We start from the raw sequence: 22,465 nt of genomic DNA, 5'->3' as shown, positions 1-22,465 counted from the left end.
GGCACCTGCCAGTGTAATGCCTACGGCTCCTACGGAGGGGCCTGCGACCCCACCACCGGCCAGTGCTCCTGCAAACCCGGCGTGGGAGGCCTCAAGTGCGACCGCTGCGAGCCCGGCTTCTGGAACTTCCGCGGCATCGTCACCGACAGCAAGAGCGGCTGCACCCGTGAGTGCCAGGGGGAAGCGCGGCACCCACTGAGCACGTGTGGTAGCCCTTCCCCAGCGGCTCCCGAGCCCAAAATGCCCCACGTACCCCCAAGCTCCCTATGAAATCCCACTCCAGATGCAAATGAGCTATCATGTGTCTCCCTAGACCTCAGGGTTAGAGGTCAGGTGGGGCCCAGGTCTCTGATTTGCATCGTTCCCATTGCAATGTTGGGTAAGATTTCTCTGCAGAAAAGGAGCGTAAGGTGGCATGAGGGGCTTTCCTCAGCCATTCTGCAGTGCTCTTGGGGGCTGGAGCTCTGGGGATACGTCCCTACGTGGATGCCGGATGCTTTCCAGCTCTATGGCTGGTTCAGATGCCAGCGTCAGGTTGCACTTAGGCGCCCGCGTGCAGGAGCCAATGCACTGTCCCCCCAAGGCCCGGTCCCCTCCCGCCCCATATTCCTGCCAGGCCTGAAGCAGCAGAGGCCGTTCCCCGATCTGTGCCGACATCGGCGGCGATGCCCACGTGCAAACGAGGAAGTAAACTACAAAAGCCGTGTTAATTTCAAGCTCCATTGGAGACACGGGCAAGAAAATCAATATGTGCCAAGAAGGGAGAGGGCCGCTCAAGCGGGGGGAGAGGAGTGATGTGGAAGGGACTGCAAACAACAGAGTCTGTTTCCACCTGTCGCGTGCTCTGAGTTATGGAGCCATTTCTCAGCAGGGTGATAGATAGGTCTCCTGCTTCTACCTGGCCTAAGCTCTTCACCAGGGGCAATCAAAGCCACCAGGGGGGCTCTGAGATTGCAGGCTCCAGCTCCAAATGCCACTCGGCAGTTCAGTGGGAGGAAGGATGGCTCTGCAATTCAGGCTTAGGGTTGGGAGGGCAGGATGCCTGGGTTCCTCTCCTGGGCTCTGGGCATAAATGTTAGTCTAGGCAAAGGCACAGCGACACCCAGCAGCTGGGAATCAGTGCCAGGACATTTCAGACAGAACAGAAGATGCCAGATTGTCACAGGGAAAGTCATAAACCATGGCTGTGGTCAGTCCTCTACCAGCTGGAGGCTTCACTCTGAGATGGGGCATCTTTATGTAGTAGCAGAGCCTCAGGGTGCAGGAGCTGGTGGGTAAAACTTCTCTGGCCTGTGTCACTAAGATCAAACAAAGACCTTGTAACAGTCCCATGATGGAAAAAACCGAGGGCCCCCTTTAGCACAAGACCCTTTTACACTTTGCTGGAAGTAAATGCAAATGCAATGATCAGGTCAGTGTAAAGGGCCCTTAGGTGTTAATGGGAGTGAGGTTCTGGAGGTAATGATAGGATCCAGACCCCTAGGAACCCAGGCCAGTGCACAGTACCGAGATCCAGGATGCCTGGGTTGTGTGTTGCTGGTGCAAAGCATCATTAGAGGAAGACCAGTGTGAACTGTGCTCTATTCCCTCCCCCTGTCCCTGTCCCTGTCCCCGTTTCCTCCTCGCACAGCTTGTAACTGCGACCCGGTGGGCTCCGTCCGTGATGACTGCGAGCAGATGACTGGACTTTGCTCCTGTAAGACGGGCATCACCGGCATGAAATGCAACCAGTGCCCCAATGGCAGCAAGCTGGGCATGACCGGCTGCGAGAAAGGTGAGGCAAAGAGCCACTCGGCCCACAGCAGCTTCCCTCGAGAAGGAAATCACAGGTCACTGGGTGATGGGGTGGCTCATGAGCTCATTGGTTCTCCTGGACTGCTCATGTATAGATAAAAGCCCTACTATTCCTGCTGCCAACAGAGATTCTGTCTTAACCCGGCAGCTTGGGTCTTGGCCTTCAGAGCAGAGTTTCCTGGATTTTATGGCCATCCACAACCTGGATGTCTGTAGGCCCATGTGCTCATGACAGTAGGCTGCCCCAGATGATTGGCCTTTCCCCTTCTGTGGAGCCGGAGCAAGTCTGACATGTGCTTTTGGTAGCACTGGGCAAAACTTCCCTACATAGCACCTGGCAGAGGTGTGCCCACAGCCAGGGCAGGGAGGGGTGCTGCCTGTGTCATGCATGTTTATAGTGCCTTAGACTTGTTTCTTTTTCTTCATCCCCCCCCAAGACCCATCGGCACCAAAATCCTGCCATGAGATGAGCTGTGAGTTCGGGGCGTCATGCTTGGAGGTCAATGGCTTTGCCCACTGCGAATGCCCATCCCCACTCTGCACGGAGGCCAACATGACCAAGGTAAAGAGGGGGCCGTGGTGTGGGGCTGAGCTGCAGGCATTTGGACCCTCCGCCAGCTCCCTCAGGCCAGGCCAAGGCAGCATGAAGTCTGGTGTCTCTGCCAGCTGCAGCTGGAGCATGATGCCAGCTATCTAGGCAGCCTCCTAGACTGGCAGGGATTTCCTGGAGAGCCCCTGCTACAGGAGAGGTTCTCCTCCCTCTAGAGAGCCACTTTCTCCTCTCCTGTCCTCAGGGAGATGCCAAGTAGGACCTGCCGGCCATTACCCCTCCAATGAATATTTGGAGAGGGGTCTTTTTTCCGGAGGCCTACAACCCGGGGCCTCCCAGGTGGGCTCTACCATAGGCAGGAAGGGCTAAGAGGAGGTGCCAGGCTCTCCAGTTGCTCTCCAGTAGCCCCTGGCTCTCTCCTTCCCCTCCCAGGTGTGCGGCTCTGACGGTGTCACCTATGGTGACCAGTGCCAGCTGAAGACCATTGCGTGCCGGCAAGGACAAATCATCACGGTGAAGCACGCCGGACAGTGCCATGGTGAGTCTCTCCCTGCTCTAGCTCCCCAAGCAGGCAGTGCCAGCATTACCTCCAACTGTCCTAGCTCCATCCATCCCTCCCCACTGGCCTGCAATGGCAAAGGGTGGCTCTTAGTAGCAGCAGGGCTTGAAGTGGATGCGGGAGCCCTGCATAGCTGAGACCCCGTCATGGGGCCCTGTCCAATCTTCCCCTTGTAACCACCTCCTCTTGCTGCATCCCTTCCAGAGTCCATCACTCATGCGAGTCACACCTTGCCTCCCACGCCGCTGCCCATGCCCACGCAGGCCCTGGACAGACTCCTCCTCCCCCCGCCTCTGCAGCTCACCCCTCGGGCCCCCGACTCCACGGAGAAACCCACCGGGTCCCTGCTGGTGGAGGTGAGGCCCACTCCAAGAAGCCATCCTGCTACCAGACGGGTAACCACTGCCCGGCCAGCCACCACTCCCTGGATCACGCATGGCCTTCGCAAGACCACTGTCCGCCCCATCTCTACTGCTCCGGTGGTCCCAGCCACCATCCAGCCTGCCTTCGCTGAGTCTGGCAGTGCAGAAGGCAGCGGAGACCAGGAGATGGGCATCAGTGGGGACCAGGAAGCTAGTGGAGCCGGCTCGGCAGGTCAGCACCTTCTGCTCAAACTCCTTTGGGTGATCAACCCTTCTGCTTCCTCCTCAATGACTGCTCTGGATGACAAGCCCTAATTAGAGCTGGTGTGGCTAGAGCTAGCCCAGTGCCCCCTCTCTCTCTCCTCAGTCCCAACGCCCACCACAGCTTGTAGCTCCCTGTGCATGAGGAGGGAATGGGGTTGTGGGCCAAGCTGGAGGCAGGGCTTAAGTGATGTTGAAAGGTCCCCCATCCAGCAGCCTAGGAGTGGAAGGGTCTCCTACAGCACAGGCAGGGTCTATCTGACCATCCCCAAGGCTGCGCCCCCACGAGCCTCGACACAGATGTGGAACTGGGGTCTGGGAGGTGTTTGGAGCTTGGACTGTGGGTGGGAGACAGTCCAAGCCGGCAGCAGAGCCCACCTCTGAGCTGCCTGCACTCTCCCTAATCCCATGCAGGAGAAGAGGAGCCAGAGGAAAGCCAAGTTACACCCACTCCAGCCATTGAAAGAGCCACCTGCTTTAATACCCCTCTGGGCTGCTGCTCTGATGGCAAGACAGCCGCCATAGATGCAGAAGGGAGCAACTGTCCTGGTAAGTGGATGTCCCTTGAGCTCCCCCGGGGTGGGCATGAGATATAAAGCCATAGTCCTTTCCGGACAACGTGGAGCAAAACCCACCCAGGAGGGGAAGCTGGTGCTGAGTGCTGCTGCTCACTTCTCTGGCAATGTGTCTCGCCATGGGGTCCGCTGGCGGGAGTGTACAGCATTGGCTTTGCTGTCTTGAACATGAAAGCCCACCCGCACCCACTGCAGGATGCCAAGGGGGTCTAGCTAGAGACCCCTGTGCCCAGAAGAGAGGCAGGGTGCTGTCTGTAAGGGGCTGGTTGGCTTTGGAGGCATCTGAAATAGCCTGAACAGACTGATTTGTGGGGCCTGTCGTTTTGGGGCAGCAAGGTGACAGTGAGGGGAGTGGAGGGCATGACCTAGGTGTCTGTATCCAGCTCAGTGCCCTCTGGTGTGAGGTGGGCAGCAGCTCATTGACTCTGCTGAGGCTGGGGTGAGGGGTCTCCACTTATGGTCCAAGCCCAGGGAGAGCACTGCTCCCACGACCTGCGTGGCATCCTCCACACCCTCACAGAACAAGATGCTGCCCTGCCCCGAGATGCTGCCCTGTGCCTCGCAGTGTGGCAGCTGGGTGCTCGGTGCAGCACGCAGGTCTGCACAGCCCCACCGTGTGCTCCAGTAAATGGGTTTCCCTCACCAGGCTCATTCCACGTGACTGACTCCCCGGCGCCCACTGCAATCCCTCCCAAGACACCACGTGCCCAGGGGGCTTCCCCTTCTCCTCTCTGCAGACAGAGACTCCCCTGTCTGGTGGCATTGCCTGCAATGCCCACACACATGCCAGCAGCAGAGGGTCACTTCCTGATGCTCTCCTGGTACCCACACGTCCCTGCGGTCCTCAGGGATAGTCTTGCTTTGAGCAGGTGTTGGACTAGATGTGAGCTCCTGAGGTCTCTTCCAACCCTCATTTTCTGTGATTCCTTCCAGTTACATCTCCCTTCCTCCCACTTTGGACTCTGTGGGAGGTGCCAGACCCCAACTCTCTTGGCAGGGCGCCTACTTCCCCCCACTTCAGGAGAGCACCCATCCCTGCCAGGGCCCCGGCTCCCTCGGGGATGACTCCGTGTTGCATGCATGCGTTGGATCCTACCTTGTTGACTGTGTCCTGCTCTGGCTAACGTATCTCTCTTGTTACTCAGCCGGTCCAGGGCGGCTGCTATCCGGGCCGGAGCTCAGAGGAAACCGTATGGTAAAACCTGCCATCTCCAGCCTGGTCTTTGCCATCTGACACACCTGCTCCAGCACCCTCCAATACTAATCCTCCATAGCGCTCTCCAGACCCATCCAGACTAACCCAAGGCCTGGCACTGTCCCCACACTGCCATACCCACTCCCCCACAGGGACTGAACACTTAGCAACCCCCATCCAACCTGCCTGCTTAACAAATTTGTCTTGTCTCCTTTCTATTGCCTCGTCCTCCCGCAGCCACCAAGGTCTTCCAAGGAGTACTCATCCTGGAGGAGGTGGAGGGCCAGGAGCTGTTCTACACGCCCGAGATGGCCGACCCCAAATCGGAGCTCTTCGGGGAAACTGCCCGGAGCATCGAGAGTGCGGTGAGTCATCCCCTGGGGCCCGGCTTAGCTTTGGCAGGAGGGAGGAGGCAGCCTCCTTTGTCCAGAGTGCAGTGGCTGGATGGCCTTCATTGCACTGCCATGGCATAGGTGAGGGCTTTCAGATCATGCACAGCAGCACCCAAGCCTTGTTGCAAGTGGGAGCTAAGAGGATTTCAGTTCAGGTGATAGAAACAAAGGGTTTTGGAGTCTGTCTGCTATGGACACACCCCTCTGGTCCTGCCCCTGCTGTCCACTGCCTTGGAGGTGCAGCCCCACTACAAAAAAGCTTTGCATTTCCACCCTGCCAGCAGGTCTTGGGTGAGGCCTGGTGCTCTGGTGGCTTCCATATTGCCTTCCCCTGGAGTAACCACGGCCCATTGTAAAGGGAAGGATGGAGCTGGCAGGTGTGCAGGGAAGTGCACTGAGATTCAGCATCTGTTCTTGGCCCTGCCCTTGATTCTTTGCGCGGCTCTGGCCACGTCGTCCATCAACGTTCCTCTCTCTGAAATGGGAACGGTGAGAGCCATGCACCTCCTGCAAAGTGCTTTGAGACCCTCAGATGGAAGTTGACCCATGTTATAGTTAAAGATGGGTTTAAACCAGAATGCCCAGAAGTTACAGCATCTCCAAGTTCAGGGGCAGCAGGGGATGAGGTTCATGGAGATGCATAGATACAAGCTTTGCTTTGGGCCTCTTGTCTTCCATTAGTGTATTTCCATTAATGAAAGACCCTTAGAAAATGGTTTTGAATCCAGCCTGCCAGGCTTCTCTCCATACTTTGCCTTTGAAGCCTACCCCCACCTAGTGAATACGTTCCCTGCTTTCATGGCATCTTACAGTCACAGCACCGCACGCTCGTGATGCCTGCTCCTTTGCGAGCTCACGGCTAGACAGCGCTGGCTTGGCAGGGGCCCCTTGCGCGTGCGAGGCAGCATGTGATGGGGTAGCAACATTGCGCTGGAGCCTGCTGTGTGGCTCAGCAAAAGTGAGCGTCTTTGGGAAGGGGATCAACATGTTTAGCATGGAGAGACCGTTCCAGTCTGTACTTCCAGATTGGCAAGTGCTTGGTACAGTCATATTGGCAGATGTGCATTCAACATATGGGCCATATGGTGTGTGGTATAGGAGTGGGGTGCGGGGGGGTGGAGAAACAAAGGAAGAAGAGAAAGAACAACAGAGTTGGAGGCATCATGCCTGCCCTCTTCTAGGACCCCAGAGCCAAGCAATTCCCAGGCCAAGCCCTGACTTAAAAGTAGATTGAGATCAAACTCAGGGACAGATCCCGGATGGTACGTGTCAGGACAATGGGACAAGGGGAGCTGGGGCCTCCTCGTCATTGGAGGCTGTCAGAAAGAGGCTGGGTGGGCCGGCATGGGAAGGGTTGGTTTAGGAGCAGCAAACCCCGTATCCGGGCAAGGAGTTGGAGTTGAGGACTCAGGAGGTCCCTTTCAGCCCTGACGTAACTCATGGCCACTGGCTAAGCAAACCCCTTTACTTAGCGGCATCAGTAGGTTGAAGCATAATAAAGACCTCCACCTCAGGATCTCAAAGCACCCTCGTGCCCCAAAACAGGCACCGTCTCAGAAGCGGGGCTCATCAACCCGTCTCATAGATGGGGAAATCGAGGTACAGAATGGCTGCTTGGCCTTGTACCTCACAGACTAAAACCCAGGGCTCCTGAGGCTGCCATCCCAGGCTCCTGCTGCCCTTTGTTAATGTGCGTCCTGTTGCAGGTATTAACCAGCTCCTTTGCCACGTGGAGGTATTAGGGTCAAGTGGTGGGGCAGGGGCTGTGCTCTCTCGCCCATGCAGTGGTGGCAGCCCTCTCGGCACCACTGCGCTGGTCAGAGCGGAGGACGGTGTGGCGCTGAGAAGACATCAGGTCTGTTCTCAGGGTGGAAAGACACCTAGATGGCCTCTTGGAGCATCCCACGAGGCATGGAACTGGTGGCTTCCCCCAGTGAAACACGGGGACGTTCCCTTTCCCCCAGCCTCGGTCTGTCTCCTCTGTTCACCAGAGATCTGTAAGCCCCGCAGGACAGGAGCACCTCTCACCAAGGGTTTGTCCAGCGGGCCCTTGGATAGTGAGGGATCTGCAGGCACCAGTATGTCACAGTGGCTGGGGCTGTGCATGATCAGCAAAGGCTCAGACTTGAAACGCAGCTGGAGGGGGTGGAAACACGGACTTTATTGCATCAGAACCAAGATCTGGGCTTGGATCTTGATACTGAACACTCCCTCTCCCTCCTCGCCCTGGTCCCTCTCCTTTGCCTTGCCTCTCTCCCTCCTATCTAGCTGGACGAGCTTTTCCGTAACTCTGATGTCAAGAGGGATTTCAAGAGCATCCGCGTGAGGGACCTGGGTCAGAGCAATGCTGTCCGTGTCATCGTCGAGTCCCACTTTGATCCAGGTGAGAGCAGCTCCCCCCCCCCCCTGCGGGCTCCCAGCTCTGGCTCTGCCTGCCAGAAGTGTTGCTCCAGGGCTGTGCCTCACCTGAGGAGCGAGCCCGAGCTGGAGGACGTGAAAGGGCCTCATTAAATAAAAGTACTGAGGATGTACCTTTTGTCCAGCCAAGGCAGCTGGCATGGCACGGAGAGGGCCACAGTCCAAGTGGCACAGAGCAGGCTGGAGATCTATTGTGGGGCTGGGGATGAAATGGCTTTTGATGCAGCTGCTTCTGCGGGGCTTGTATCAGAGGGAAGGATACTGGAGAGCCGTGGCAGCCTCATGCTTTTTCCTATCCCCCTTCTGAGCAGCCACGTCCTACACAGCGGCCGACGTCCAGAAGGCCCTTCTGAAGCAGATCAAAGCCTCCAAGAAGAAGACCCTCCTGGTGAAGAAGCCGCAACAGGATCATGTCAAATTCATGGACTTTGGTGAGCTCCCCTGGCCATGCTTCATGGGCCTGCCTCGCTCTCTGGCCTCTGCCTGGCTTGGACTTCTAAAGACAAGCAAGGCTCCTTCTGGGACTGGCACATGTTTCATCCTGAAGGACAGAGCTCTTGGGTTTGGGACTCTAATGGAGTGTGAAACAGATCTCAGGGACACAAGAGGCTGCACCGCTTTGCTCCTAGGACTTCTGCTCTCCCCAGCCTCCAGGCTTGCATTCAGTGCCTTGCAATAAAAAGTGCCCCTAAGCCCCAGTTAACTGCCAGCAATTCCAGGCCAAGCCCTTAGGTACTGTGGATTGATCATAGAATCAAGGGCTGGAAGGGACCTCAGGAGGTCACATCTAGTCCTACTGCCTGCTCAAAGCAGGACCAGCACCAACTAGATCATCCCAGCCAAGGCTTTGTCTAGCCTGGTCTTAAAAACCTCCAAGGATGGAGAGTCCATGACCTCTCTGGGTAGCCTGTTCCAGTACTTCACCATCCTAGTAAGGTGGTTCCTAATATCCAACCTAAACTTATCTTGTTTGCAAACTTATGTAGTATATAAACTTATAATATTAAGAGATTCCTAATATCCAACCTAAACTTCCCTTGCTGCAGCTTGAGCCCATTGCTCCTTGTTCTGTCACCTGCCCCCACTGAGAACAGTTCAGCTGCGTCCTCTTTGTAATCACCCCGCAGGTAGTTGAAGGCTGCTATTAAATCCCCCCTCAGTCTTCTCTTCTCCAGACTAAATAAACCCAGTTCCCTCAACCCCTCCTCAGAAGTCATGTTCCCCAGGCCCCAAACCATTTTCATAGCCCTCCGCTGGGACTGTTGCAGCTCCCTTGACTGCAGGCCTCATTGACACCCACTGAGGATCTGAACAGAGCGTCCCATATAATAATTGCCTGCCAATCCCCTGGGGCAAAGGATGTCAGCCTCCTCCAGCCGCCTGCCTCCTGCACTTCGCAGGTAGCAGGTGTGATGTGATGTTGCTACCCAGGGGCTGAGCCGTAGCACTGAAGTGCCTGCCTCATATTAAGATATGCCCCACGGCAGCTGCCTCCCTGCCACTGCAGGGCAAGGGAAGACAGTCGATCCACCCCCAGGGCTTGGTGCTGATGAACAGGAACAATTGATTTCCTATGGCTGTGCCAGGGAGGAGGGGTGTAAGGAAGCACGAATGCAGTAGACAGCCTGGGGATGGCTGTGTAGGTAGCACTTACAAGCTGCAAACTCCCCAGCTAGACCAGATGGCAGCTGAAGCCTCCTGACCCCTTGTGAAGGGCTCTCAGCTAATAAGCTGTTTGCTAGCGGTGCAGGGAGAGAGGCAGCGGTGAAGGGTTGAGACCCAGGGGTGGGCCTTCTTCTGCTTGCAGGGCTGGAGAACAGGCTTCAGCCACCATCAGCAGCATCCTTGTGTAGGATCCTCCTTGCCTGAGAAAGCCAAGATGAATGGATTCACCCTTGTGAAAGGAGCTTAGGGGTCGGCCCTTGAGCATTGACCCCATGTTACAGGTGGGGAAACTGAAGTGCAGGCAGGTAGATGGTTGACTCAAAGATCACACAGGGGATCGTCATCGGAGCTAGGGAGAGAACCCAGTGCCCTATTGTTCCTAGGAGGCACCCCCACCCCAGAGCCAGGAGCTGAACCCTGCAGTCCTGGCTCCTAGGTACCTTTCTTCATCACCGGGAATCAGACCCGGGTGTCCCACCTCCCTCAGCGGTGCATTGGGTTTCTGGGCTCCTCGTGAGTGTGCCCCATGCTGTGTTCCAGACTGGATCCCCAGACTCTTCACCACCACAACCACTACGACCACTGCCACCACCATGGCCCCCGCCACCACGCGGAGGTTCACCACCGCCACAACCACCCACGTTCTGCACCCAGAAACCATGGGGAAGCCCAGCAGCAAGATGGCAGCACCTGTCACCACCAGGAGACCCACTGCCACCATGCCAGCCACCACGCGGAGGAAACCTACGCGCCAGCCCCCAGCCACCAAGAAGCCGGCCCGGCCCTGCGACTCCCATCCCTGCCTGCATGGTGGCACTTGCGAGGACGATGGGAAAGAGTTCACCTGCAGCTGCCCAGCAGGAAAGGGAGGCGCTGTGTGTGAGAAGTGTACGTGGCTTCCACTGTCCGGGTGGGGGGCCATGAATGCCTATGTTGTGTGTCTGAGGTCCTGAGCACCATCACCCCTTCTAAGTTAGCCTGGAGACAGTGGGGCTCAGCCCCTCTGGAAACCCAGCCCCATAATGCCCAGTAAGCAACAGCAGGCTGAGACACTCCAACCTTGCAGCTTGTGCGCACCATTGTACGCGCACTGAGCAGGAATTGCACACTCATTTTTTCTACCTGATGATCCCAGATTTGAAACAGTGGTCCCACTTCCCAACAAGCCTCTTCCTTCAGTGCTTCATCCACCCCCCAGAGCACTGCAGGTAGGAGGCCATCAGAAAGGCAATGCTGGAATAGCCCAGTGGCCACATAACCCAGTGCCTTGCAGACCCCCTTTCCATCATAATGCACCTCATTAGAAATACATCAGCACTGGAGAAGGGGAGAGCTGGCAGCAGTCCCTTCCTGACCCCACTGGGGATGCAGCATAGCCCTGAAGCGGGAGGCTTGAGAGCCTCTAGCATCTCACCCCGGGCTGGTCTCAGTCGCTGAGGATGGTCTGAGCGACAGCTGACAACAGCGCTCCCATAGCACAGCACGGCGTGAGTGCTTTGCACAGTCAGGATCAATGCTACTTAATAGACAGCTGTGTATTGGCTACCGAAGCTGCTCATATTGGCTGGCAGCTCACAGTGGCAGGTTGGCATCACATTTCGAGGCTGGGTGGTTAGAAAGGGTTGATTCTCGGGAAGCCAAGCCCCCTCTCTGCAGCATTCAAAGCTGCTTTCTGCACAAGGTTGTCCGGTGCTGTTAATTCTAATAGGGATTTGCTGCTCGGGTCCCTTTGAAAATCTCAGCTGCCATAAATGAGTACAGGGAGTGATGACTGCAGACCTATTGCTCGGGACCCTGGAAGCAGAGATACGACTATCTAAGAGGCAGGAGCGAGTGATTTATGAGGAATGGCACAGTGAAATGTGGATGTGACAGGGAGGCAGGATGGCAATTGGCACTGATGCACATGGGTCCAGCAGGAAGGAGTGGGGTGAGAGCAAAGAGGAGGAGACTGGAGCCAAATATCAGAGGGGAACTGGTAAGAACAAGAGCTCTAGGGCTGTGGATGATCTTCGTGGCTTGGGGCACTGGTCACAAGGCCAGTGGCATGTGCTGCTGGGGGTCAATCCTATTGTGGCTTGGGGAGAACAGAGGGGGTTAGCTAGCTCTGTTCCTCCAGCCATGAGTTCAGACACCTCCCACAGAGGCGCAGGAAGGGTGGACTTGTTCTCAGACTCCCATCAGGGCTTCTCTTTGTCCCTTCCCCACCTCACCCCTTCCTCTTCTCTGTCTGCACTTGCAGCCATCAGATACTTCATCCCCAGCTTCGGCGGAAAGTCCTACCTGGCCTTCAAGACGATGAAGGCCTATCACACGGTGCGCATCGCCATGGAGTTTCGGGCCTCCGAGCTCAGCGGGCTGCTGCTCTACAACGGGCAGAACCGGGGCAAGGACTTCATCTCCCTGGCACTTGTCAGTGGCTTTGTGGAGCTCAGGTGGGTGCCCCAGCTTTGGCTGGGGTCCTCCCCTATTCATATTAAAGGCTACTCAGTGGGAAAGAGGAAGGCCGTGGGTTGCTCAGAAAACCAGGGGACAGGGAGGTAATCATTTTCTCGGGAATTTCCTCTTTCTTCAGCAATGCAAATGAAAAGGTTTGATTTGTTTGGATTTTCAAGAAGCACAAAACAGGGGCAGGTGGTACCGCTCACCTTTCCCAGCCCCTTTCTTTTATTGGGAAAGGAGGGAGAGGGGGGGAAAGGGATGGAAAGCAGAGGAAGAAGTGAAACATATTTGAAAATGACCTGGTTTTCCAACTTGCCCTCCCAAGATTTGAAAGGAAATAAATGAAGGGCCCAGATTCTGGACAGCGAGAAGCCTTATGTAATCAGTCCCCATTTGTCCTTAAAAGATGCTCTGTGACATGTCGAGATGCCATCACTGAAGTGCAGCCGCTGCTGAGATGGGATGAGCCGCATCCAACAAGGAGTCCATCCCAAACATCACTTGAGGCTCTCAATCCCGGTGTCCGAGCTGTGGCACCCTCAATTCACTGCCCCCTCTCCTCTATTGCAGGTTCAACACAGGATCTGGTACTGGCGTCATCACCAGCAAAGTGCCTGTCGAGCCTGGCAAGTGGCACCAGCTGGTGGTAAACCGGAACCGCCGTAATGGCATGCTGTCGGTGGATGGGGAGTCGCACGTGAACGGGGAGAGCCCCACCGGCACCGATGGGCTGAACCTGGACACAGAATTGTTCATCGGAGGGGCACCGGAAGACCAGATGCTTGTGTGAGTAGCAGATGAATTTGACTCCCACCATGGGACTGCTACATCCCTTGAGAGGGAAGGTGGGTGCGAGTCTCCTAGGTCCCTAGATCATACTAGTGTGACTCGGGGTAGCTCAGGGGGACCTCATCACTCAAGGATGGTCACTAAGGGAAGAAGAGATGATTCTGGCCTGAAATCTCAGTGGCAATTAGCCAGAGCGACCCGCTGGCCCACATAGCCCTTCGTGGCCTGGACAGGCTGTCTCTCCTGAGCCCCTCATGTCCACTGTCCCCTCAGAGTGGCAGACCGCACCGCAGCCACGGCGGGCCTGAAGGGCTGCATCCGTCTGCTGGATGTGAACAACCAGATGTACGACCTGCGGGAGAAGGGCAGCGACGTGATGTACGGCAGCGGGGTGGGCGAGTGCGGCAATGACCCCTGCCACCCCAACCCCTGCCACCACGGCGGCATCTGCCACGTCAAGGAGGCCGAGATGTTCCACTGCGAGTGTCTCTCCACCTACACAGGTGAGGGGACAGGGCTTGGGCAGCACCAGGAGGGCTTAGCTAGTGAGTCCTGCTCATCTTCTCTAATTAATCCAAAAGCCTGTGGGATCACATCAGGCACCACAGAAATGCAGCTCCCCCCGTGGCGGCTGAACAGGAGTGCACAGCAGCGGCTCAGGATGGGAGGCACTGGCTCATGCTGTGTCCTGTTCAAACAGCAAGGGAGGAATTTGAGAAGACAGCATCAGTCACCAGAGCTAGAAGGAGACCAGGACCCCAGGGTTAATCTCCCTTTGCTCAAATATGCCCATAAATCACTAAGACATCTTGGATGTTAGTGTCAGGTGGAACTTCCCAGCTCCATGGCACCATGCTGGCCTCAAGTCCTATTCACTATCCATGAGATAAGTGAGAAGGAAGAAGTCTGGGCAGCTCCATGGGTTTCCACTGCTGAAAAGGGGCACGTTTCCCCACCCCAGCATATGCAGGAACCCAGAGCCCCCAGCCCAGCCCTGAGGTCCCTGCCCCAGGTGAGCTGATATCCTGGTTGTCTCCCACTCAGGTCCAACCTGTGCCGACGAGAGGAACCCCTGTGACCCCAGCCCGTGCCACGTCTCGGCCACCTGCCTGGTGCTGCCAGAGGGAGGTGCCATGTGCGCATGCCCCATGGGGCGGGAAGGGGATTTCTGCGAGTTCGGTGAGTGGTGCTGGGGGTACACGGGCACAAGATTCCCTGTGTGGAAGGGGTACTCGCCCCCTGGCCTTGGGGCTGGCAGCACAGACTGACATGGCTCTGTCTCTTCTTCCTCTCTCCATCTCCACCTCTCTGGTTTCTGGACTCAGTCACAGAGCAGGACCAGACCATGCCCTTCCTCCCGGAGTTCAACGGCTTCTCCTACCTGGAGCTCAGCGGGCTGCAGACCTTTGTGCCCGATATGCAGTAAGTGCAAAAAAGCAGCTTCAGACACCATGGGGAGGGAGAGTAAGAGGCAGGAAATGCTCAGGGTGGCTGGGATATACCAGGGACAGGACCAAGGACTGTCCCTGAGGGCTGGCACTTGTGCCTGCTCCTCCTCTTTCATAGAGGAACCTGAGCCCAGGCACACATTCTCACCCTGGGCACAGGGATGCTGTGTCCATGCAGGTACCCACTGAACTGCAGGCAGGGTAAGTGGGCCGTGTCGGTCAGCAGAGGCCAGGTGTGGGCCATGGAGCCCTGCCCTGAGGGGGACTGAAGCATGGAGATGCAGTGGTGGGGAGGCAGCTTTTCAGGCAATGCCTACTGCATCGCTAAACAGAGGACTGTGCTCTCCAGCACCGCTAGACGGGCACTTGGCTGCAACACCAGCAGCTCCTCAAAGTGCAGATATCCCAGTGAGAGGGAGCAGACAGGCAAAGACTGCATCAGGGACGCCAACTTTGCATGGCCATAGCAATGGGGCAGCTGGCTTGGAGAGAGGCACTGACTCCCCTGCTTTCTCTCAGGGAAAAGTTGTCCATGGAGGTCGTGTTCCTGGCCAAGAGCCCCAGCGGCATGATCTTCTACAACGGGCAGAAGACGGATGGCAAAGGGGACTTTGTCTCGCTCGCCTTGCATGACGGCTACCTGGAGTACAGATACGACCTGGGCAAAGGGGCAGCGGTGCTCAGGTAAGTGCCGCATGGTGATACGGTCCCCTGAGATAACTTAGAGGCTTTGAAGCAGACTCCATCTGGGGCACCACTCCCCACCTCCCCTTCCTGTCTCCCACCCTTGCCTTGTCTGTGCAGGCTTTCATATCCATGGGGCAGACCAGCCTCCTACAAAGGGCCTATCCTGGCTCCCAAGAGCATGGGGACTGGCCATGGTGTGCTGTTGGTGTGACCTGTAGACCACCAGCAGGACCACCTGTGCCTCCTGCTGTTCATTCAGGTCCCCTGCGGCATTCACTCCCCGCTTTCTCTGGGACATGCATTTGCTCTCAGGGCATGCACACACAGCCGTGGCAAAGCGTGGGCCCCAGCTATGCTTTCCCCACCTCTCTCCACCCTAGGAGCAAGGAGCCAATCCCCCTGAACACATGGGTCAGTGTCTTCCTGGAGAGGAACGAGCGCAAGGGGGTGATGAGGATTAACCACGGCGAGAGGGTGATGGGAGAGTCACCGGTGAGTTGGTGCGTCACGGAGAGGCCAGCGCCAGGGCCGGAAGGACACGGCACCTGCCTGCTCTCTAACACAGATTGGCCATGGCTATTTGTCAGTGGCTGCACTGACTCTGGCAGGGAGCAAGGGACTGGCAACCAGGGCAGGCCTGGGATCTCTTCAACTTATGCAAGCATGACGCTCTCACACAGAAGCTTGTGGGCATGATTTAGTGGGCATTTGTTGCCTTCCCAGAGCTGGGCCTGCTTCATGCCCTGTGCCCAGGAACAAAGTGGGGAGTGTATGTGGTCCCTGATGGGGTCCCTGACCTGAAGCAGATCTGAGGTGTCTTGGCAGAGATGTGGTGCACCAACGTGCCCTGTGCCCAGCACTAGCCCTGGTGCTCTCAGCCCCTCCCTGAGCTGCCTGGTAAAAGCAGGGCCTCGTTCTATTCTGTGCTGAGGTTACATGCTCTTTTCCTGTCCCCACCTGCACTACTGCCCACATCTGGCATCCCCTTGGCAGGAGAGACGGTCACTTGCTCTGACAGGTCCCTGACTCCAGGGTGACAGCGGTGGGGAATGTCCAGCCAAGCATCCCCTTCCTGCTTTCTCTGTGCAGCTGCAGTACAGAGCTCTGTGGCAGGCTGTGAAGCAGAAGGAAGCCTCTGCCCGTCATGCCACTGGGGTCTGGTGTGAGTCACAACCCAACTCTGGTGCCCTGGGGCCTTTCCTGAGGCTTGCTGGAGGAAGAGCCAGACAGCACTTTGCAGAAGGCTTCTGCAATAATTGAGCAGCTCAGACCTGTTGCCACGATCACACAGGTGCTGCTTAGAAATCTGTCAGCTCTCTCTGCTCTGCTTGCAGACTGGCAGCTTGTTTGTCTGGTTTCTCTCCCCACCTTCCCCTCACCCCTTTTCCTGTCTCCTCTCGGATATACAGAGTCCCACATGGACTCAGGTCACACCCCAACACCCTCATCCACCCAGCGGGGGCCCAGGTCTCCCTGCCCTTCCCATTTCTCCCCCACCGTGGGCCCACACTTCTCCAACATCCCCTCTCTCACATCACAGGGCACCAGCCCTGGGAGGAGATCAAGCCCAAGGGTGGGTGGGCACATCGCCTGCAAAGCAGGATTCCAGATGATGGGAGCACCTCTGTGGTGGATGTCCTGCACCCACAGCAGGAAGATTGGATGCCTGTCCCAAGCTCTGGGCAAAGGATATGACCCTTCCTGCAGGAGACATCCAGGCCGCTTGGCTTGGGTGTCTCTCCCTATCTAAATTTGGTGGGTTTCAGTGGGAATTCAGTGATGGGGAATTCAGTTCACCTGTGCTGACAGCCTAGTTTAGTGTAGTGGTGCATGGCTGTCATTCAAGCCATGCCATCTCCACCCACATGCCCCCTGCTGCAGTGCTGCCCCGTGCAGCTCGCCCTTGGCCGCCTCCTCATGCAGGGTGCCGTACAGTGCATGGGAAGACGTGCACTGCACGGCGTGTCTTCTGTGCCTGCAGGAAGACACGAGTCCTCGGAGCCCTTTGATTCAGCAGCTGCCGCTCTCTGCGGCAGAACAGTGAAGGCAGGGGGCTGAGGGCCTGTGATTTTCCGTAAAAGCTTCTATCCCCGCTTTTCAAGCTTCCTCCAGTGTTAAAATTGCCCTTTCTCAAACAGCAGCTTGCCCAACAGGGCCAGCACTGGCACAGCCCCCCTGCTGCTCCATTCTGCACCCTTCCTCTCTTAATTGCCTGCTAACGAGGGGACATATTTTTAGGCAATGCACTTACAGCCCTGCATGTTATGATGTTACCCACTGATCTCCTATTTCTCTCTCTCTCTTTTTCTCTCTCTGTTCTTTTCCCTTTGATTTTTCACTTGTATTTTTCCCTTCCCCGCTGTCTGGATTTCAGAAATCCCGTAAGGTAAAGATAAGTATAACCTGCCGCACCTCCATCTCATCTGCCATCCGCACGTTGCTCTCCATTCCTCCATCCAAAACCAAGCCATCCGTGCTCATTTCCACCTTCCCACCCCTTTCCATCTGAGCGATCCACCTTCTGGAGCTCGGTAGACTAGAGGCGCGTGTTTCTTTTCCTTCATTAATTTCAGAGAGCCACGTTTTACACCGAGGCATTTCAGTAATCCTGCCATTCTTCTCGTGTTAACTCCACACAGCATTAGCTAGCGATTAGTGTAACTGCGTCTATGCCCGGCTGCTCTGCCTCCGAGTCGGCCATCCAAGTACCTTAGCAGGGTACCGTGTTGAAGGGGCGTGGGGGAGAGGTTCGACCATTGCTCGGGGAATCCCAGGTGCCTTGGTCAAAGATTTACCGGGGACTTGCTGGTGGCTTCTGCACTGCAGGGCTGGGTGGTGACAGCAAGGTGAGGGCCCAGATCTCTCTACCTCCAATTGACAAACCCCTTCTTTCTGAACTAAAGGAGAATCTCCCTTAATTTATTTCCATACGGGGTCTATGAAACACACTCAGTTCCAATTTGGGGCAGTCTAGGGCAACACCCGCGTGTAAAAAGGAGCCAGATTGCATTTATTTGGAGTCTTGTGCTTTGGTGAGGGTGTCAGCCTGGCACCTTCCCCAAAAAATCCTTGCTCTGGTTTCCTACTGACATGTGAGAACTTCACGGTCTGGGTCAGGGCGGGTGCATCTCCTTGAAGGAGACCCCTTGACCCCACACCCTTTCACGCTGCAGCCCATAATCTGATCCAGTGCCGGCACATGTGATGGCTCTTTAGGCCTCTGATGTCAACCCCAAGCTCAGCTCCCCAGCTTGAGTGAACATCATGCAGCATCCCTGAGGCCTGAGTAGCTCTGATGGCCCAGAGGGAGATTTCTAGCCCTGAACGGACGTGATGAGGAGTGATGGAGCCCGAACGGGTGCTGGGATTCTTGAGACACGCCTGGTTTGCTCCGTGGCCCGACTGGCAGCCCTTCTGCTGCCCCTGGAGAAGGGCACGAGGCATCTTGAGGGAACATAGGGGGTGGTTTCTAGTCTCAACTCAGCCACCTTGGGACCCTGGGCAAGCCGCAATCCCCCAGTGCCTGGGGATCCCATATGTGAAAGTGCAGAGGACGGTTCTCCCATGGCGGGAGACTGAATCTGTTCCTGAAGCCTGTGGCCATGAGAAGCCGTCCTGACCTGGAGGAAGGTGAGATCGGTGGAGGGGAGCCGTGCTAGTAGCTGTAGCACTTTAGTGTGGCCAGTAGAGGGTGAGAGCAGTGCATGGGAGAGGTGGAAACCCTAGGGAGAAGGGACACCCCCTTCCTGGAGCACCTCCTGTTTGGGCACCTGCCCTCGGGATTTGGTCCCTGCCTTCAAGGGAGCGCAGAGACCACTGGCATCCATTGGGGCAGGCAGGGAGGTGATGTCTCACTCCTTCTCTCCATTGTGAAGGCCCCCCCCCAGACCACACAGTGCAGCTGTCGTGAGCAGAGTCCCCCCTGGCGGCGCCCAGCCTGGACAGACCGCGGGGCTGGGCTTGGGGCTGTGCCCCCGTCTCCTCCGTGTCCCAGCTCCAGGCTCCTCTCTCACTCGCCCGCCTCTCCCTCCCCAGGTGCCTCATGCCTTCCTGAACCTGAAGGAGCCCCTGTATGTCGGGGGCGCGCCCGATTTCAGCAAACTGGCTCGCGCCGCGGCCATCTCCACCAGCTTCGATGGCGCCTTGCAGAGGGTAAGGCCACGGGTTTGAGGCCACAAGAGGTTCACCTCTCTGGGGGCCACGTACCGCTGTCACGTGGACCCTGTCCATGCCCACCTGGAAGCGGTGTGTCCCCCTCACACTTTTCTCCCTCCGTGTCTCCCCTGCCCCCTTCAGATCTCCATTAAGGGGATCCCTGTCCTGAAGAAGGAGAACATCCGCAGCGCCATCGAGATCTCCACCTTCCGCTCCCACCCCTGCACCCAGAAGCCCAACCCCTGCCGGAACGGGGGCATGTGCAATCCCCGGCTGGAGAGCTACGAGTGCGCCTGCCAGAGGGGCTTCTCCGGTGCCCACTGCGAGGAAGGTGAGGCCAGCACAGCTGCGGGGGGATGAGCATGGGGGTGGCATTGCGGTGCTCCCTGGTGGCAATGGCTTGGCCATTGCTGCACCATGCAGCTTAGCAGACAGTCCACCATTTCTCCAGGCTTAGCACATTATATATACACCTCACTTGCCCCCTCAGTGACCCCCTCCTTTGCTTCTCCCAATGCAGCTGAGATCCAGAGCACCTCATTCCTCTCCACTCTTGGCCCCTCATTCTCCAGAAATACAAAGCAGCCCGGTGGGTCCTCTCTCCCGGCTGCCACCGAGCCCCTCCCCAAACCCTCTTGGCTTCTAAATACATCTAACATCTCCAAGCCAAACCATGGCAGAGCCTCTGCCTCAGGTCACTTACTTCTGCCTTGAAGCCAAGGGGGTTTCAAAGAATTGGGTTGTAAAGATGTCACCTGGTTGTAAAGATGTCCCTTGAGAGGCATCTGAGGTGCAGCAAATCATGCTGGGGACACGCCTGGGGTTCATATTGGTAACAGACCCTAAGAGCAGGCAGTTTGGACACGTGCTTGCAAGCCACTGGGAGCCTTTCACGTGGCACTGATTCACTGCTGACCTATGGGATTAACCTCACTGCATGTTCATTCTCCTCCTCGCCCCAAGTGATCATCGAGAAGGCAGCCGGGGACTCCGAGGCCATTGCCTTTGATGGCAGGACCTACATGGAATACCACAACGCCGTGACAAAGAGGTAACTCAGCTGCTGAGCTGAACTGAACCAGGAGGATAAACCAGGGGCCAGGTGTTAGCGGGTGGCAAACCTGTAGGTCAAAGGAAAGTTGCATTGCAGCTGGACGACAGAGCTGGAGTTTCACCCCTTTCCTTCTCCACCTCGGGTTCTTCCAGAATACCTGGCTGATTAAACCCCAGGTGTGTGGACTCCTACACTAGAGTACGAGTGCCTCGTTTTCCAAGCGAGCTTAGTCTGATTTGGAAGTGGGTTAAACTAGACTAGGCAAAATGCACTGTTCTTCTGTAATTGGTGCATCCACACTTGGCATTACTCTGCATTAGCTATTCTGCTTTCCGTTCATGGCCCACTTTATCGCAGCAGAGCTTCTAGGCATAGAAAAGCCCTTTGACGTGTGAGAGAAGAACATCTCACCAGTTTGTCTGCTCAGCCCAGCTGGCAGCTGCTGTCCAGACATCTGGTGCCCACATGCCGCCTAAGCTGGGAGCAATCTGCTCTCTCAAGCTGCTGCCCTGACCAGAGTCATCCTGACTTGCTGTAGGTCATTGCCTGGGGGCATCAATGGCAGTATTTGCATTGTGGTGTGGCAACCATGTGTTGCTACATCCAGGATTATTTAGGGTGGAAGGCCAGAGGGGCGGAGAAGAGAGCATGAGTTTCCTGCCATGTTGAGGATGAGTTTGCCCAGGCCTAAGATGGAAGAGCTAAGGAGTGTGGGAGGCAGGCATTTCAGGACCTGCTGTATAAACGCCCCTTCCCTGAGGGACCTCAGGAGCACTGCCACACTCTTCTCCCAGGTGCACACTCCTGGCCTCTCTGGGCTCACCTGTTTCTGTCTGTCTTGGTCTCTAGTCATTGTCTGTCTCCCCCCACCTCCATCCGTCTCCCTCCCAGGTAAGGCAGGACTCAGGTGCAGAGCTTGGATCCAGACCAGAACCACCCCCAGGGTCCTGGGGTTTGGGGCCCCGAGTTAAGACTCAGCCCAAGGTCTGCTGTGCCGGCGCCCCTAAGCCAAACCTGACCTCGCATTGGCAGGCCCTGTGCTCCCACTTCCATCCATGTAGGAGTCTGAATTGGCTGCCCCGGGCTGCTGGGTAGGGGGTGCATTCCCATTTCGGAAACACGCGCTGGCCAAATTCGCATCTCAGTCCCGGCCTCGGACGCTGAGCCCAGCAAAGAGGTAGGGGTGAGGTGAAGGCACCATCTGGTCCGATGGCTCACTGCAACATAAGAGGACAGGATTTGCCCTCATCCAGGAGGGATCCCTGGAGGGGGTGCTGGGGCAGAATGGACCCCAGTGATCTCGGAGCGATGGCTGAAGGAGACAGGCTGGGCCTCAGTCCCTTCCCGTCTCTCCTCTAGCATGGCCTGGCCCTCTGCACCCCAGCCATCTCAGTACAGTCCTCCAGCAACAGGACCCACCCATGGCAGAGCTCCCTGGCTGCAGGGGGGAAATCTTTCCCGATTCCAGCACAGCCTTCAGGGCTTGCTCTCCTAGGCTCAGTGAAGGCTAGTACAGAGTGTGCTTCAGGCCATGCATTGGCGTGCCCTTGCTCCTGCCACTTTCCCACCCCTTAGCAGCCCCAGGCCCTTCCCAGACCACAGCCATCTTCCTACCCTTCCCTCAGCTCCCAGCCCCCAGCGCAGGGTGCATTTCTGCATCTCTGGAACAAGGCGATGGATGGCGCTCAGCCCTTCCCTTCCTCTCCCACTCTGGTTCCTCACCACTGTCTCTGGAGAGATGTTGTTTGTCGCTTTTTGACTGTCCGTCTGTCTCTTCTGAATGTCCTTGTTTCTTTGTTTTCAAGCCAACTGACTAATGAGATCCCAGCGTAAGTAGAATCCCACCCCCTACATTACCAGCCAGCCACTTCCACCACCCGACAGACTCCTCTGCATACCCGGGCATCACTCCCTCACCTCCGCTCCCTGCCACAGTACCCAAGGCTGGAGAGCGGGCAATGCCCAGCATCTGGGGTGTTCATAGAACCAGGGAAGAGCAGGGCTTTGCAATGGGGCCATTTCCATTTCACAGTCAGGGTCATGGGGCAGAGGTGGTTGCTGGGGTTCATGTAGGGGCTTTGGTCTCAGGGTCCAGGAGGGGCATCTTGGCCCCAAAGGA

At 56.8% G+C, this 22,465-nt stretch overlaps 1 protein-coding gene across 7 annotated transcripts in view; it reads left to right on the top strand.

Annotated features, from left to right (window-relative positions):
• The window catches only part of AGRN (agrin), a 172,498-nt gene that overhangs the window by 140,898 nt on the left and 9,135 nt on the right, over nucleotides 1–22,465 (top strand). For all 7 annotated transcript variants that reach the window (XM_059716564.1, XM_059716563.1, XM_059716565.1 and 4 more), the window contains 20 exons: nucleotides 2–166; nucleotides 1,631–1,774; nucleotides 2,232–2,356; nucleotides 2,777–2,882; nucleotides 3,108–3,497; nucleotides 3,941–4,075; nucleotides 5,534–5,661; nucleotides 7,957–8,071; nucleotides 8,418–8,537; nucleotides 10,312–10,659; nucleotides 12,014–12,206; nucleotides 12,784–12,999; nucleotides 13,276–13,505; nucleotides 14,047–14,181; nucleotides 14,328–14,424; nucleotides 14,970–15,134; nucleotides 15,518–15,629; nucleotides 19,173–19,289; nucleotides 19,434–19,623; nucleotides 20,256–20,343. In XM_059716564.1, coding sequence (XP_059572547.1) covers nucleotides 2–166; nucleotides 1,631–1,774; nucleotides 2,232–2,356; nucleotides 2,777–2,882; nucleotides 3,108–3,497; nucleotides 3,941–4,075; nucleotides 5,534–5,661; nucleotides 7,957–8,071; nucleotides 8,418–8,537; nucleotides 10,312–10,659; nucleotides 12,014–12,206; nucleotides 12,784–12,999; nucleotides 13,276–13,505; nucleotides 14,047–14,181; nucleotides 14,328–14,424; nucleotides 14,970–15,134; nucleotides 15,518–15,629; nucleotides 19,173–19,289; nucleotides 19,434–19,623; nucleotides 20,256–20,343 — 3,319 coding nt within the window. The remainder of the gene's footprint in view (nucleotide 1; nucleotides 167–1,630; nucleotides 1,775–2,231; nucleotides 2,357–2,776; nucleotides 2,883–3,107; nucleotides 3,498–3,940; nucleotides 4,076–5,533; nucleotides 5,662–7,956; nucleotides 8,072–8,417; nucleotides 8,538–10,311; nucleotides 10,660–12,013; nucleotides 12,207–12,783; nucleotides 13,000–13,275; nucleotides 13,506–14,046; nucleotides 14,182–14,327; nucleotides 14,425–14,969; nucleotides 15,135–15,517; nucleotides 15,630–19,172; nucleotides 19,290–19,433; nucleotides 19,624–20,255; nucleotides 20,344–22,465) is intronic.

This window comes from Alligator mississippiensis, chromosome 13 (assembly GCF_030867095.1).
Source record: "Alligator mississippiensis isolate rAllMis1 chromosome 13, rAllMis1, whole genome shotgun sequence".
Lineage (NCBI taxonomy): Eukaryota > Metazoa > Chordata > Crocodylia > Alligatoridae > Alligator > Alligator mississippiensis.
This window is presented reverse-complemented; position numbering and strand designations above follow the sequence as displayed.